Raw genomic sequence first — 17,154 nt, forward strand, 5'->3', positions numbered from 1 at the left:
GATCTCCTGACCTCGTGATCCGCCCGTCTCGGCCTCCCAAAGTGCTGGGATTACAGGCTTCAGCTACCGCGCCTGGCCTTAAATTCTTCATTAAGTGGAATGTTCCCTCCTTCCTTGGGAATCTTAGGATAGTCCTCCCAGCATAGTTTGAAAGCCCCTCCTGTGGCATTCATACCAGCATGAAGTACATGCCCAGGCCAGTCCCCACCCGTTCCCTCCTTTACACTTACTTGCAGGTGTTACAGATGAAGCCCAAATCCTGCTGGGCAAGATCCATAGTAAGAACTTCACCATTTGTGAATTGTGTTGTTTTAGCCTATTTTGTTCCCCATTCATTTCCATTTTCTTAAGTGTTTACTGTATTTCTAACATGGTGTCAGACACAGAGGGAACTTCAGAGGAAGAGAAAAATACCCCGTGACCGTGAGGTTCTTACGTTCTCCCTGCGAGGAGGAGAATGGTTGTTCAATACACATGATACAACCACCCTTCACATGCAGATGGGCTAAATAATGTGGCAGCAACCCATCTGTGTAGGAACTGAGACACCAGGAAGTGTGAGGGAGCTCAGGCTAGAGTGTAGTCAGCCAAGGAAAGCTTCATTGTAGGAGGTGAGTTTTGATGAACTTCCCCTTATAAGCAGTAATGAAATTGGAAGGAATCAGCAGAAGCATTTTAGATGAAATTAATAGCAAAGATATCTAAGCAGAAGTGAGCAGTTGCTGTTAAGGTAGGGCCAAAAGAATGACATAGTAGAATTGAATGGACCATATGGCTGTGCTGCAAGAGATGAGATGAGAAAGCTGCCTCCTCTGCTTCTGTTTGGGCATGTCTCTTCCGCCTTGGTTGGGTTTCTTTTTCTCACTCATGCTTGTCCTTCAACACTTTAACATAAAGTCAGGTACTTTTTACTTTCCTGTGACCATTTTTTAAAAGTACTCCCAGTTTCTGAATTTAAAAGTTTCATGCTGTATGCCATTTATGCGATGTATAATGGTTTATGTGGCTTTATTTCGAAAGTATTCCTAAAGTTACCTTTCTCTTTCTGCAGTATATCATTCTTGTCATAGTGAAGAGAAGTGTCCCCCTTGCACTTTCCTAACTCAGAAGTGGTGCATGGGCAAGCATGAGGTAAGTTTTCTCTCTCAAGTGCTCATTGTTCCAGGCAGAGCTTCATGATTTTAGTACTTAAGAATTGTTAGTCTCATTGTTTCTCAAAGTAAATACATTCAGAAGTAAAAGCTTTCCATTGCTTAAAAATTTTTTCTTAAGATGTAATTTGCATACAACAGAATTTACCCTTTTTATTGTACAGATCCATGAGTTTTAACAAAAGCATACATACCATCAAACCACTACCACAATCAAGATGTAGAACAGTTCAGTCACCCCTAAACATCCTTCATGCCCCTGTGTACTCAATGTCCCCAATTCCAGTCCCTGAAAACCAATGATCTGTTGTCTGTTCCAATCATTTTACTTTAAAACACCAATTTTTTCTTTTTAATAACCACCTTATTCCTGCAAAAATGGCAGTAATCAAAAAATAATAGATGTTGGCGTGGATGTGGTGAAAAGGGAACACTTTTACACTGCTGGTGGGAATGTAAACTAGTACAACCACTGTGGAAAACTGGCGATTCCTTAAAGAACTAAAAGTAGATTTACCGTTTGATCCAGCAGTCCCACTACTGGGCGTCTACCCAGAAGAAAAGAAGTCATTATACGAAAAAGATACCTGCACACGCATGTTTATAGCGGCACAATTCACAATTACAAAAATGTGGAACCAGCCCAACTGCCCATCAATCAACAAGTGGATAAAGAAATTGTGGTGTGTGTATATATATATATATATATACGTACCATGGAATACTACTCAGCCAGGAATGAAATAATGGCATTCACAGCAACCTGGATGGATTTGGAGACCGTTATCCTAAGTGAAGTAACTCAGGAACGGAAAACCAAACATCGTATGTTTTCACTCATAAGTGGGAGCTAAGCTATGAGGACGCAAAGGCATGAGAATGATACAGTGGACTTTGGGGACTCTAGGGAAAAGATGGGAGGCGGGTGAGGGATATAAAAAACTACACACTGGGGCCGAGCATGGTGGCTCATGCCTAGAATCCCAGCACTTTGGGAGGACGAGGCAGGCAGATTACGAGGTCAGGAGTTCGAGACCAACCTGGCCAACATGGTGAGACCCCATCTCTACTAAAACAATTAGCTGGGCATGGTGGTGCATCCCTGTAATCCCAGCTACTTGGGAGGCTGAGGCAGGAGAATTGCTTGAACTCAGGAGGCGGACGTTGCAGTGAGCCAAGATTGTGCCACTGCACTCCAGCCTGGGCAACAGAGCAAGACTCCGTCTCGAAAAAAAAATAAATAAATTTTAAAAACTACACATTGGGTACAATGTACACTCCTCGGGTGATGGGTGCACCAAAATCTCAGAAATCACTACTAAGGAACTTATCCATGTAGCCAGACACCACCTGTTCCCCAAGAACTATTGAAATAAGAAAAAGGAAAAAAAAAAATCACTGATCATAGGTCACCATAACAGATAGAATAATGAAAAATTCTGAGATGTTGCGAGAATTACCAAAATGTGACGCAGACACGAAATGAGCATGTGCTGTTGGAAAAGTGGAACAGATAGACTTGCTGGACACAGGGTTGCCACAAACTTGCAATTTGTAAAAAATGTGATATCTATGAAATGCAATAAAGTGAAGTCCTATAAAAAAAATGCATATTTATTGTACAGTTGAAAAGATTTAATTCTGCTACTGAGAAAGAAATACTCTAACATTCTGGCATATAAACCACCAGACATGTGATACACATTTTTCCTTGCTCTGATTAAGATGATACTGTTTTCTACATTCCAACTGTCCTATACCAAAAAAAAAAAAAAAAAAAGATACTGTTTTGTAACCTGCTTATTTTGCATCATGATGTATTGGCCAACATTTCATGAAACTCTCTTGACATCTATAACAACATGCCATATTCTTTTATCTTCATGGACATATATTCCTCCACTGATTTCCTGTGGGTGGTTCTCAAGTCCTTGGTATTTATTCTTTTCTATGTATCTCACCTTTTCCAGTTTATCCATTCTAAAACATCAATGTGTTATCTTTGTGTTGATGGCTTATTCAGACTTCATTCAACAGATAACGAGTATGAGTACCTACTGTGTGCTAGGTAACAGGCTAGGTTTGGGTGATTTGAAAGTGAATGAAACTAACCCTTGCCCTTATGAAGCCTTCACTTTGGGTCGGGAGGCAGGCATGAAAGCAGACAATAGCAGTAATGTGGGAAATACAGAGGGCTAAGGAGGATGGAAGGGCTCTCCAGGTATTTTGCAAGAATTAACGTCCTAAAGGGTAGCGAGAAGAAAGTAATGTGGAGAGGATGACAGGGCAGAGCATCGGCGAAAATTATCCCCATTGCCCTGGTAGTAGAATACGTAAGTGTTTAATGATTGAGAACTACATTCCACCAAAATATGGATTCCAGTGCAATGGGAAACATGTATGTCCTAGATGTTGGAGGTATCTTCAAGGGAGAAGTTGTGTGTCACTGCAGTAGAAGTACATCCCTCATTTCGAGGGTTCATGAAAGAATTTGAGTGAATATATAAGACTAGCCTTTGGTCCTACAAGAGTAAAATTTCAGCAGCTTTTTCCTATGGTGAGGAAGCGGGTAACAGGCCATTTTTCAAGAAAAAAAAATGAGTTGGGGGTTCCATGGCCTGTTTTCTCTAAATTTTTTAAAGGACAGGACTGCCTGAAGTTGTGGAGACCATGAGTTGGGAGACATGAGGAGAGTTAAGTATTTAATTGCAGAAAACAGCCTTCTAGCCTGGGCAACCAGTGGGATCCTGACTACAATAATACAAAAATTAGCTGGATTTAGTGGCATGCCTGTATGCCCAGCTACTTGGAAGGCTAAGGCAGGAGGATCACTTGAACCCAGGAGTTCAAGGCTGCAGTGAGCCATGATTGTGCTACTGCCCTCCAGCCTGGGCAACAGAGCAAGATTCTGCCTCAAAAAAAAGCAAAACAGGCTGGGCACAGTGGCTCACGCCTGTAATCCCAACACTTTGGTAGGCTGAGGCAAGTGGATCACCTGAGATCAGCAGTTTGAGACCAGCCTGGCCAACATAGTGAAACCCTGTCTCTACTAAAAATGCAAAAATTAGCTGGGCATGGTGGCACACACCTGTAGTCTCAGCTACTTGGGAGGCTGAGGCAGGGGAACCGCTTGAACCTGAGAGGTGGAGGTTGCAGTGAGCTGAGATCGCGCCGTTGCACTCCAGCCTGGGCGACAGAGGAAGACCATCTCAAAAAAAAAAAAGCAAAATCAAACAAAAAAAATGGCCCTCAGTCTCAGAACCCTGGGCCAAGGTTGCCTTCCACCCCCGCGTCTATAAGAGTTAGTCTATTGACTCTGCTTTAGCAGTTCAGAAAGGAGGGAAAAGATTATCTGCCCCTCCCAGTTAGTCATAGCATTTTCAAGCACTCCCTAGTTATCTAGTTACATTTGTTTGTTGTCACTTTGGAAAGTTTATGTCCCAGATCACATTTTTGGCTTCTGCTACAAATCCTTTTGAGTCATAACAGAGATTATTAAATAAAGTTAAGGTTTGTTTTCTTCATCTCAAACTAACCTTTCAGACTTTGAAAATCAAAGTGATTTTTTTCCAGATAAATAGAGCTTTTTTAAAAATACAGCTTTTAAGCCGGATGTAGTGGCATGTACCTATGGTCCCAGCTAATCAGAAGACTAAGGCAGGAGGATCACTTGAGCCCAGAAGTTCAAGTCCAGCTTAGGCAACATAGTGAGACCCTGTCTCTAAAAATTAAAATAATAATAATTCTTATTTTAAAAACTGGGCTGAGTGTGGTGGTTCACGCCTGTAATCCCAGCACTTTGGGAGGCTGAGGCAAGTGGATCGCTTGAAGTCAGGAGTTCAAGACCAGCCGCCTGGCCAACATGGCGAAACCCAGTCTCTACTGAAAATACAAAAATTAGCTGCTCATGGTAGTACACACCTGTAATCCCAGCTACTCGGGAGTCTGAGGCTGGAGAATCCCTTGAACCCTGGAGGTGGAGGTTGCACTGAGCCCCGAGATGGGCACCACTATACTCTATCCTGGGCAACAGAGTGAGACTTCCTCTCAAAATAAATAAATAAATAAATACAAACCATTATTGCCAGATGCAGTGCCTCACACCTGTAATCTCAGCACTTTGGGAGGCCTAGGCAGGTGGATTGCTTCCGCTCAGGAGTTCGAGACCAGCCTGGGCAACATGGTGAAACCCCATCTCTTAAAAAAAAAATACAAAAATTAGCCAGGCGTGGTGGCATGCACCTGCAATTCCAGCTACTTGGGAGACTGAGGTGGGAGGATCACGTGAGCCCCAGGAAAGTCATAATCATGCCATTACACTCCAGCCTGGGTGACAGAGTAAAACCCTTTATCAGAAAAACAAAAACAAACAAACAAAAAAAAACCTGCTATAAGCTCAGAAATGTTTTAAGAGAAAGTTAAAACTCACCCCAAATCCCATATGGAGATGAGAATCTGACTACTTCTGTCTCTCCTAGTTTCGGAGCAACATCCCCTGTCACCTGGTTGATATCTCTTGCGGATTACCCTGCAGTGCCACGCTACCATGTGGGATGCACAAATGTCAGAGACTCTGTCACAAAGGGGAGTGTCTTGTGGATGAGGCCTGCAAGCAGCCCTGCACCACCCCCAGAGCTGACTGTGGTCACCCGTGTATGGCACCCTGCCATACCAGCTCACCCTGCGCTGTGACTGCTTGTAAAGCCAAGGTGGGTATTTCTGGCCACAGATGGAGCATTGACTGTGGTTCTGAGGCTACTAGTGAGTCCAGAACTGTCTACAGTAGCCCCTGGGCATGCATCTTAATCAGGGGTCATTGGTTGCCAAAAACCACAAGTTAGAGAAAGGTAGAGTCAGTCACACAGGTTTCTGCCTGCCAAACTTGGTATGGCCTTTTGATTCAGCAGGTACCCACTGCCACCAGACTACAGTCTGTGTCTCCCTTGGATCAGATTCTCAATAGACACTGATTGTTTACTCCATTTATTTAATAAATGTATAAATGTCTTTTGTGCAAGACGTAGTATGAGGTGCTAGGGATAAATTAGTGAACAAGAGACACATGGTTCCTCACTACCTGATGGGACAGATATTCAGTTATTGCTTAGATAACTAACTATGGCTGTGGTGTCATGAGGGAGTAGTTTAAGCCTTGTGGAGGGTGCTATGAGAGCAGGTAAATGGGAGTTTTAGCCTGGTCTAAAGGATCAAGTGTGGCCACCTTGAGGAGGTGGAGTTGGCTAGGCCACAGTTGGGCCTAGGGCAAGCATCTGTCTCTGATGATAAAAACTTCATCCCAGGCCCGCCCCTTCAGCCAGGATGAAGAGCAGAGGTGGTTTCCAAAAGGGGGCATTGTGGATGGGGCACTTCTAGCATGTCTGCAACTGTGTCAGTTTGCATGTGTGGTTAGCTTCTTCCAGCTTGGAGAGTGGCCACCCACTGACTCTCTAGTCTCTACTATGGTTTAAGAGAGGATTTAAGAGTGAAAACTGCTTTATTCACATGGTTCCAGTGTGCTAAAAGTCGTTGCATGTCATCTGACTTCAGGTAGAGCTACAGTGTGAATGTGGACGAAGAAAAGAGATGGTGATTTGCTCTGAAGCATCTAGTACTTATCAAAGGTTAGTGTTACTTAAATGTTAACAACTGGTGACCTAGGTGAAACAGATATGTGTGTTTTGTTTTGTTTTTAAAGCTAATCAAGTGAATCAGTGGGAGTGGAGAAGAAACAAGTCTGTAACTGGTTGTGATCAGTTGTAAACACCACTGCACAGATACATGTGTTTATCATAGTATCCTTGCACCTTTTCTAAAAGCTGGAAAGGTTTTTTTGTTTGTTTTGTTTTGTTTTATTGAGAGGGGTCTAGCCCTGTTTCCCAGGCTGGTCTCCTACCTCGGCCCCTCAAAGTGCTGGGATCACAGGAGTGAGCCACCACACCTGGCTAGAAAGTTTACATACATTTTTAAGAATCTAGTTTCTCTAGTTCAAAGAAAAAGTGCTGCTTTATGTACCTTTTCTTCCCTAACTTTAGTGTGTAAAATAACTTTTAAATTTTTCCACTTCCTCCTTCCTCTTTCTCTTTTTCTCTCTTTTGGTCATATTACATTGTGAGATAAGAAGGGAAGATGTCCTGAAGTTAGGTGAATTGCTTTCACATCCCACCATTTGTCATTGGCACAGCCAGGGCTAAGCCCTGTGCCCTTCTGGTGTGAGGGTTTCTTTTTTTTTTTTGAGACGGAGTCTCGCTCTGTTGCCCAGGCTGGAGTGCAGTGGCTGGATCTCAGCTCACTGCAAGCTCTGCCTCCAGGGTTTACGCCATTCTCCTGCCTCAGCCTCCCAAGTAGCTGGGACTACAGGCACCTGCCACCTCGCCCGGCTAGTTTTTTGCATTTTTTAGCAGAGACGGGGTTTCACCGTGTTAGCCAGGATGGTCTCGATCTCCTGACCTCGTGATCCACCCATCTCGGCCTCCCAAAGTGCTGGGATTACAGGCTTGAGCCACCGCACCCGGCCGGTGTGAGGGTTTCTAATTGTTCTGTGAGGTATCTCTGCAGCTTCCTGAAGTCTTGGGACCTGTGTAGCCATATAGGGATCTGAGTGCTGAGATGGAGATGTTAGAGAATGAATGGTTTTATATATATGTATAATATATAAGATGTATTATAATTTATATATCATATATATATGGTTAGATGGGGAGAGGTGCCATGGATATAGGACTTTAAGAGGATGCACACATCAGATTGGCTGTGTTTGAATACCTACTAAGTGCCAAGTGTTGCTCTAGGGAATACTGAGGGTTTGAGTCACCTCATCGCTTCCCATGTAGCTGCTTTGAATATAATTGAAGAGATATGACATAGATATATCGGTAGTTCATAGTAGCCGGGCTTCCAAGGCCACACCAGTTTTCATGTGATAGATTTGCTTTTTTTTTGAAATGGAGTTTCACTCTTGTTGCCCAGGCTAGAGTGCAATAGGGTGATCTCAGCTCACTGCAACCTCCACCTCCCAGGTTCAAGTGATTCTCCTGCCTCAGCCTCCTGAGTAGCAGGAATCACAGGAGCCTGCTACCATGCCCGGCTAGTTTTTTGTATTTTTAGTAGAGATGGGGTTTCACCATATTGGCCAGGCTGGTCTTGAACTCCTGACTTCAGGTGAGCCACCTGCCTCAGTTTCCCAAAGTGCTGGGATTACAGGCATGAGCCACCACACCCGGCCTAGATTTGCTTTTAAAGAGGTCTTCTGTATCCCAAGTATAAGGAGGTTCTTGTGAAACTGCAATGCCTCTTTTTCCCTTTCTTTTTTATATTTCAGAATAGCTGCAATTTCCATGGCCTCTAAAATAACAGACATGCAGCTTGGAGGTTCAGTGGAGATCAGCAAGTTAATTACCAAAAAGGAAGTTCATCAAGCCAGGTAATTTTTAAAATGCATATATGTGCCTCTTTCTTCAATTAGACTTCAATTAGAGGGCAGGGATTATTCATTTATCTCAGTACTTCATAGTAGAGCCTTGCATACATAATAAGTATTCAATAGACAATTTGATGTTGAGACATCCGTTCCATCCCCAATGCATCCTACTCAGGAGATAGCTAAGACTAGAGGAGACTTTTCCAGGCCTCACAGTAACCAAAGGAAGCAGAGACCTATATGTGTTTACCTTAACCCATATGAGAATAGAGAACCCAGAGTGATGACTGTCTCTGGAGTGGGAGATTGGGCTGTTAAGAGGGGCACCTGTGGAGCATTTGGGGCTGAGCAGCCAGGGAACACTCTGAGGCCACTGGAGGACTCCTAGGCTCCATAACAGAGGCCATCCCACCTGTCCTTGAGAGGGACCTCATCCAGCCATCCCTGGATTGGGGTCCCTGGGGAAATGGTATTTCTAGGGCAAGGGTACTAATGGAAACTGAAGAGCAGGTGGCCTCACAGGCTGCTTCCTGGCCTGAGGGAATGTTCTTTGGCAAGAGTCAGCTGCGCTTCCAGGTTGACTGAGACTTTCTTTTCTTGCTGGATAAGAGCTGTACAGCCAGTACTCTGATTTTATTTTATTTTTTTTTCATTTGCTTATCCAGGCTGGAGTGTGATGAGGAGTGTTCAGCCTTGGAAAGGAAAAAGTAAGTAGTTTCAGTTGCTTTTTTAATCTCCTTGCCCTTGAGCTCTGTGAAATTAATGGAAGGGAGCAACCCTTCAAACATCAGACATTCACTCAGCACTGCGCTGCGTCTTTTACTGTTATCAAAGAGCAAGAGAAATGCTGTTACCAAGAATTGAATTGTCTTAAGGATAATCACTCAGGTGATTTCAGTATATTGAGAAACATGAGCTGTGTGGTTTTGGGCATGATATAAACATCATACCAAGCATACTTGTTCAGGGACTGGCCAGCTTCCTGACTCAGAGAAAAGAGGTTTAAAACAATGTTTAGTGAACTTTTCATTGAAGTTTAGCATACATAGTGAAGATTGGAAGTGTGCAGATCAGTGAATCGTCACTAAATGAATACAGTTGTGTAATTAAGCACTCAGGTGAAAAGATAATTACCAGAACTGTCCCTTGTACTCTACATAAACGTAAAACCTCTATCCTAACTTCTCTTTAGATTAGTTTTTGAACTTTATGTAGGTGATGAAATCATGTAGTTTGTATTATTTTTGTCTGGCTTCTTTCATTACATTTTTGTGACATTCACTTCTGTTGTTGTATGTAGCAATGCTTTATTCATTTTTATTCCTGCATGTTTTTTTTGTATCACTATTCATTTACCCATTCTACTGTTAATGGATATCTTTGTATTAAGTATTAGACTATTACAAATAAAGCTATTAAGAATTTTTTGTTTTTTGAGATGGAGTTTTGCTCTTGTCGCCCAGGCAGGAGTGCAATGGCATGATCTTGGCTCACTGCCACCTCTGCCTCCCAGATTCAAGCGATTCTCTTGCCTTAGCCTTCAGAGTAGCTGGCATTACAGGCGCGCACCACCATGTCTGGCTGATTTTTGTGCTTTTTTTTTTAAGACGGAGTCTCGCTCTGTCGCCCAGGCTGGAGTACAGTGGTGCAATCTCAGCTCATTGCAAGCTCTGCCTCCCAGGTTCACACCATTCTCCTGCCTCAGCCTCCCAAGTAGCTGGGATCACAGATGCCTGCCACCACACCCGGCTAATTTTTTTGTATTTTTAGTAGAGACAGGGTTTCACCGTGTTGGCCAGGATGGTCTCTATCTCCTGACCTCATGATCCATCCACCTCAGCCTCCCAAAGTGCTGAGATTACAGGCATGGGCCACCGCACCCAGCTTGATTTTTCTATTTTTAGTAGAAATGGAGTTTCACCATGTTGCCAGGCTGGTCTCAAAACTCCTGACCTCAGGTGATCCACCTGCCTCCACCTCCCAAAGTGTTGGGATTACAAGCCACCACACCCGGCCCAGAACATTCTTAAACTTGCTTTGCTCTATATTTCTGTACATTTCTGTTGGATGTAAGCCAGAAGTAGAATTGCTGATTAATAGGGTTTACATATGTTCAGCTTTAGTAGATTCTGCCAGTGTCCAAAGTGATTGTACCAAATTACACTCCCACCAGCAAAGGATAATTCCCATTGCTGTACATTTTTGTCAGCACTTGGAATTGTCAGTCTTTTTAATTTTAGCCACTTTGTAGATGTGTATAACAAGATGTCATTGAGCTTTTAATTTCTTTTTTCCCGATGACTTAAGAGATTGAGCACCTTTCTTATAGTTACTGGCCACTGGATAGCCTCATTTTTGAAGTGCCTATACAAGTCCTTTGCTTATTTTTTTGTGCTCTTTTGTATTGATTAGTAGGAATTATTTATGTATTCTGAATATGAGTCTTTTGTTGGCTTTCTGTATACATTGTGAGTACTTTGTTGCACTCTGTACCTTCATTTTTTACTCTCTTGATGCCTTTTTTTTAATCCCAGAAGCTGAAGAACTCTTGATATCTTTTGATAAACAGAAATTTTTATGTTAATATTGTCCAGTTTATTTGAGTTTCTTAATAAGCATTTTTCATGTCCTATTTAGAAAAATTTGTCTATCCTGAGGCCATGATGATATTCTGTTACTATCTAGAAAGTGTGTTATTTTACCTTTCACATTTTAAATCTACAGTTGACCTGTACTGATTTTTTTGAGTATGGATAAGGAGAGTTTACAATTCAGCTTTTTTCCATGCAAATATCCATTTGACAAGTACCAAGATTGTCCTTTTCCCAGCACTCTGCAGTGCCACCTCTGTCATAAATCACCTGTAAGCCTGGGCAACTTGGCAAAACCTCATCTCTACAAAAAATAAAACAAAATTAGCCAGGTGTGGTGGTACATACCTGTAGTCCCAGTTACTTGGGAGGCTGAGGTGGGAGGATTGCTTGAACCTGCAAGGCTGAGGCTACAGTGAGCCGTGATCACCAGCCTGGACTATACTCTTGGTGACAGAGTGAAACCCTGTCTCAAAAAACAAAAACAAAAATAGACTGGGCACGGTGGCTCATGCCTGTAATCCCAGCACTTTGGGAGGCTGAGGTGGGTGGATCACGAGGTCAGGAGATCGAGACCATCCTGGTTAACACGGTGAAACCCCGTCTCTACTAAAAAATACAAAAAATTAGCCGGGCATGGTGGTGGGCGCCTGTAGTCCCAGCTACTCGGGAGGCTGAGTCAGGAGAATGGCGTGAACCCAGGAGGTGGAGCTTGCAGTGAGCCGAGATCATGCTACTGCACTCCAGCCTGGGCGACCGTGCAAGACTTCGTGTCAAAAAATAAAATTAAATAAATAAATAAATAAATAAAAGTATATCAAATATATGTATGTGAGTCTATTTCTGAGCTCATCGTGTTCGACTGCACTAGTATCACACTGTCTTAATTACTGTGCCTTTATAACAAGTCTTAATATCTGGTAGTATATATCCTCAACCATGACTCCTTTTCAATATTGTCTTTGATTATTCTTTATTCTTAGCCCTTTACATTTCAACTTAATGTCTTTTTCATTTATTTATTTATTTATTGAGATAGGATCTTGCTCTGTCACCCATGCTGGAATGTAATGGCACAATCATAGTTCACTGCACCCTTGAACTCCTGGGCTCAAGGGATCCTCGTGCCTCAGCCTCCAAAATAGGTGAACTATAGGCACACACACCACTACGACTGGCTAAGTTTTTCTTTTCTTTTTTTTTTTTTTGTAAACATGGGGTTTTACTATGTTGACCAGGATAGTCTCAAACTTCTGGCTCAAGCAAACCTCCTACCTTGGCCGCCCAAAGTGCTGGGATTATAAGCATGAGCTACTGCACCCAGCCCATATCCACTTATATTTCACAATTGACTTCTTATAATATGTACCCAAGAAACCTGCTGGGATTTTGATTGAGTTGGTATTTAACTTGTAGGTCAATTTGCAATCCTTACAGTATTGAATTTTCTAATCCATGAGGAAGGTGTATTCTTGCATTTCATGTCTTCTTTGATTTCTCTCAATGATACTTTATGTTTTCTATATATAGATTTTGTGTTCTGTTGGTAGATTTGTTTCTTGATTTTTGATGCTACTATAGATGGGTTTTTTCCTTGTATTACTTGTAATTTTTTTTTTTTTTTTTTGAGACAGAGTCTCGCTATGTCACCCAGGCTGGAGTGCAGTGGTGCGATCTCGGCTCACTGCAAGCTCCACCTCCCAGGTTCACGCCATTCTCCTGCCTCAGCCTCCCAAGTAACTGGGACTACAGGTGCCCGCCACCACACCCGGCTAATTTTTTGTATTTTTAGTAGAGATGAGATTTCACCATGTTAGCCAGGATCTCAATCTCCTGACCTCATGATCCACCCAGCTCGGCCTCTCAAAGTGCTGGGATTACAGGTGTGAGACACCGCGCCTGGCCAACTTTTAATTTTTTTAAAATTATTATTATGTAATGTGACAAGGGTTTTGTTTATTTTGTTTTTGACCAGGTTGACATCCTCAAGAAAAAATGCAAATTACAAGGCCTTCATTTTAAAGCAAATGCTCGTTTTAGAAATGTGTTACAGAAGATGTTTATATGCTTCAGCAGGCATAAAAATATATCACAGATAAAGCAGAAAAAATTCTATGAATGGCTTGACTTTTTTTTTTTTTTTTTGATACAGCGTCTTACTCTGTCTCCCAGGCTGGAGTGCAATGGCACAATTACAGCTCACTGCAGCCTCTACCTCCTGGGTTCAAGTGATCCTCCCACCTCACCTCCCAAGTAGCTGGAACTGCAGGTGCATGCCACCACACCCAGCTAATGATTTTTAGAATTTTTGTACCACATCCAGCTAATTTTTTTTTTTTTTTTGTAGAGATGGCATCTCACTATTTTGGCCAGGCTGGTCTCACATTCCTGGTCTCAAGCAATCCTCCTGCCTCAGCCTTCCAAAGTGCTGGGTTTACAGGTGTGAGCCACCACACCTGGCCTAAATTGGTATTTTCTAATTGCTTGTTGGTGGTATTTAGAAATACAATTTATATTTATTGACTTATTTAGCAACCTTACTAAATTCATTTATTTCTGATACTGTAGATTCTTTTGGATTTTGCATATACACAATCATGTCTTCTAATAATAGTAATTTAATTTCAATTCCTGTTTTTTCTTTTCTTTTTTCTTTTATCTTTTTTCCTTCTTTCCAATTCTTAACTTTTATTTCTTCTTCTTACCTCATTGCACTGGCTAGGGCCTTCAGTATATTGTTGAATGGAAGGTGGTAATAATAGATATTCCTTGGCCGGGTATGGTGGCTCACGCCTGTAATCTCAGCACTTTGGGAGGCTGAAGCAGGCAGATCACTTGAGGTCAAGAGTTGGAGACCAGCCTGGCCAACATGGTGAAACCCTGTCTCTACTAAAAATACAAAAATTAGCGGGCGTGGTGGCGGACGCCTGTGGTCCCAGCTACTGAGGAGACTGAGGCAAGAGAATTGCTTGAACCTGGGAGGCAGAGGTTGCAGTGAGCCGAGATTGCGCCACCACACTCCAGCCTAGGCAACAGAGCAAGACTGAGTCTCACAAAAAGATAGATAGATAGATAGATAGATAGATATTCCTGACTAATCCTCCATCTCTTGGGGAAAACTTTAAGTATTTCACCATTAAATATGATGTCTGCAGTAAGTTATTTGAGGATACGCTATCAGGCATTTATTCAACGACCGGCAAACTTTCTGATTCTAGCAAAGATTGGTTAAATTGAATAGCCCTGCAAAATGCTAATAATTGAAGAATTTAGGTGAAGGGTATACAGAAGTTTATTGTAATATTATCATAACTTGTCCTTGAAATTTTTTTAAGATAAAATGTTAGACAAATGCAGACAAAGTATAGCCCTATTTTACCTTGAAGTTTGACTTTCAGCAATTTTAATAGTACCTCTTTACGTATTGTGTAGAGGTAATATGATGACTAGTAGTGCTGTCCAAATTTTCCTTGATTTGACCCTTACAATAACTTTGTAGTGAGTGCTGTTCAAAATCCTTGCCCTTTAGGAACCATCAGTCAGTGTTCTCAGCTGCAGAATGTAAATTAGGAGTCCTAGGTATTCAGAAATGCTATAGTGAATACACAGAAGGTCTCCAAACATGGAAATATACTTTTGGTGGTTGAAAGACATATTGTATACTAGTTAGAGCCAGAGATCTAGAGTCAGATTGTCTGGATTTGAATCCTAGCGTCACAAATCACTTAGCTGTGAGACCTTGGGAAAGTCACATATTGTCTGTAAGCCTTAGGTTTCTTAAAAATCTAGAAATGATGACAATAACAGTATTTATCTTCCAGAGTTGTTGTGAGGATTAATACATTAAAATTAAAAATGATACTCATAAAGCTCTTGGCACAAGAGCTTGGCACATAGTAGGTACTCAGTAAATGTTATTGATTAAAACTAGGTATTTTTGAAAGCCTTTTGAATTTCTCCTCAATCTTGGTGATGACATAATGACCCTTACTATATAGATTCTTTCATAAATACACACAAACCTAAGAGGAAGAAAATGCAAATTTAAAGAAAATTCCACCTAAAGTTATATCTATCTATACACACACATATATACACACATACACCTGTGCATATATGTATGTGTGTATGCATGTGTGTATATCTCTATTGTAGAAATAAAAAACTAGCAGGCCAAATTCAGCCCACAGACAGGTTTTATTGGTGTTTAAATTTGAATTAGTGGCCAACTAACCAAAACATCAAAAGATCTTCCCCTAGAAATTCTCATGAAAATTTGAAAAGTAAGCCTCTTTTGAAAAATTGAGCCTCTTTTGAAGTCTAGCAATGTGAAGCAGATTATTGTGGGAACTAAGCTTGTAAGTGACTCCTGGTGCAGTGTAAATGAAAATTGTACTAAGTGCTGAGATAAAATCTATCTTAAATAAAATAACTGAGTGTTGGTGAGGTGCCATGAGATTCAGACACTGATGGCTAGGGCACAAAGTGGCAATTCTGGAGACCACTTACTCCACATTGATCAAGAGTCTTATGTCCATTCCGTGTACCCCACAACTGGAAACATTTTCAAAGCTTTTTGCACAGAGATATTAATTGTGTCCTATATAATATTGAGAAACTGGGGAACTGTTAAAGTTCCACTAAATGGGAAATAATTAAAATACGGGATATACATAATTAGAAGACTGAGCTATGAAAACAGTTAAGTGTGAAAACAAAATAATAATATGAGAAATGCTAACAAGATAATGCTGGGGAGAGGCAAAGAAATGAAGTTTTTAAAATTTTTTTATTAAATAAAAATGGTATATATTTATGGTATTACAGCATGATGTGTATGTATACATTGTGGAATGGCTAAATAAAGCTAATTAGCATATGCATTACCTCACATTCTTATTTTTGGGGGAGGGTGAGACAATTTTGTATATAATAATGGCAGCTACTTAAAATTGTAGAGAAAGGCTGGGCACAATGGTCCACACCCGTAATCCCAGCACTTTGGGAGGCCGAGGCGGACGGATCACCTGAGGTCAGGAGTTCAAGACCAGCCTGGCCAACATGTTGAAACCCCCGTCTCTACTAAAAATACAAAAATTAGGTGGGCATGGTTGCGGGCGCCTGTAATTCCAGCTATTCAGGAGACTGAGGCAGGAGAATCACTTGAATCCGGGAGGCGGAGGTTGCAGTGAGCGAAGATCGCACCATTGTGCTCCAGCCTGCGCAACAAGAGCAAGACTCCATCTCCAAAAATATATACATATATATATATACATAGAGAAAAATGTTATAGTGAAAAAAGGGGCCGGGCACAGCGGCTCATGCCCATAATCCCAGCATTTGGGTGGCTGAGGCCGGCAGATCACTTGAGCTCTGGAGTTCAAGACCAGCCTGGGCAACACAGCAAAACCCTGTCTCTACAAAAAATACAAAAATTAGCCAGGCATGGTGGCACACTTATAGTTCCAGCTACTGGAGAGCTTGAGGTGGGAGGACGGCTTAAGCCCAGGAAGTTATAGTGAGCTGAGATCATACCATTGCACTCCAGTCTGGGCGACAAGAGCCAGACCCAGCCTCAAAAAAACAATTAGAAAAAAGGGAACACTTATACACTCTTGGTGGGATTATAAATTAGTACAGCAGGCCGGGCGTGGTGGCTCAAGCCTGTAATCCCAGCACTTTGGGAGGCTGAGATGGGCGGATCCCGAAGTCAGGAGATCGAGACCATCCTGGCTAACACGGTGAAACCCCGTCTCTACTAAAAAAGACAAAAAACTAGCCGGGCGAGGTGGCGACGCCTTTAGTCCCAGCTACTCCAGAGGCTGAGGCAGGAGAATGGCGTAAACCTGGGAGGCGGAGCTTGCAGTGAGTACAGCAGGCCGGGCGCGGTGGCTCAAGCCTGTAATCCCAGCACTTTGGGAGGCCAAGACGGGCGGATCACGAGGCCAGGAGATCGAGATCATCCTGGCTAACACGGTGAAACCCCGTCTCTACT

The 17,154-nt window shown here is 42.1% G+C and overlaps 1 protein-coding gene across 1 annotated transcript in view; it reads left to right on the top strand.

Moving 5' to 3' along the window:
* The window catches only part of NFX1 (nuclear transcription factor, X-box binding 1), an 86,885-nt gene that overhangs the window by 60,582 nt on the left and 9,149 nt on the right, over nucleotides 1-17,154 (top strand). Inside the window, exons 14-18 of the mRNA XM_011926548.1 lie at nucleotides 1,052-1,131; nucleotides 5,630-5,860; nucleotides 6,699-6,772; nucleotides 8,470-8,571; nucleotides 9,234-9,275. Coding sequence (XP_011781938.1) covers nucleotides 1,052-1,131; nucleotides 5,630-5,860; nucleotides 6,699-6,772; nucleotides 8,470-8,571; nucleotides 9,234-9,275 — 529 coding nt within the window. The remainder of the gene's footprint in view (nucleotides 1-1,051; nucleotides 1,132-5,629; nucleotides 5,861-6,698; nucleotides 6,773-8,469; nucleotides 8,572-9,233; nucleotides 9,276-17,154) is intronic.

This window comes from Colobus angolensis, unplaced genomic scaffold (assembly GCF_000951035.1).
Source record: "Colobus angolensis palliatus isolate OR3802 unplaced genomic scaffold, Cang.pa_1.0 Scaffold690, whole genome shotgun sequence".
NCBI classification, from domain to species: Eukaryota; Metazoa; Chordata; class Mammalia; order Primates; family Cercopithecidae; genus Colobus; species Colobus angolensis.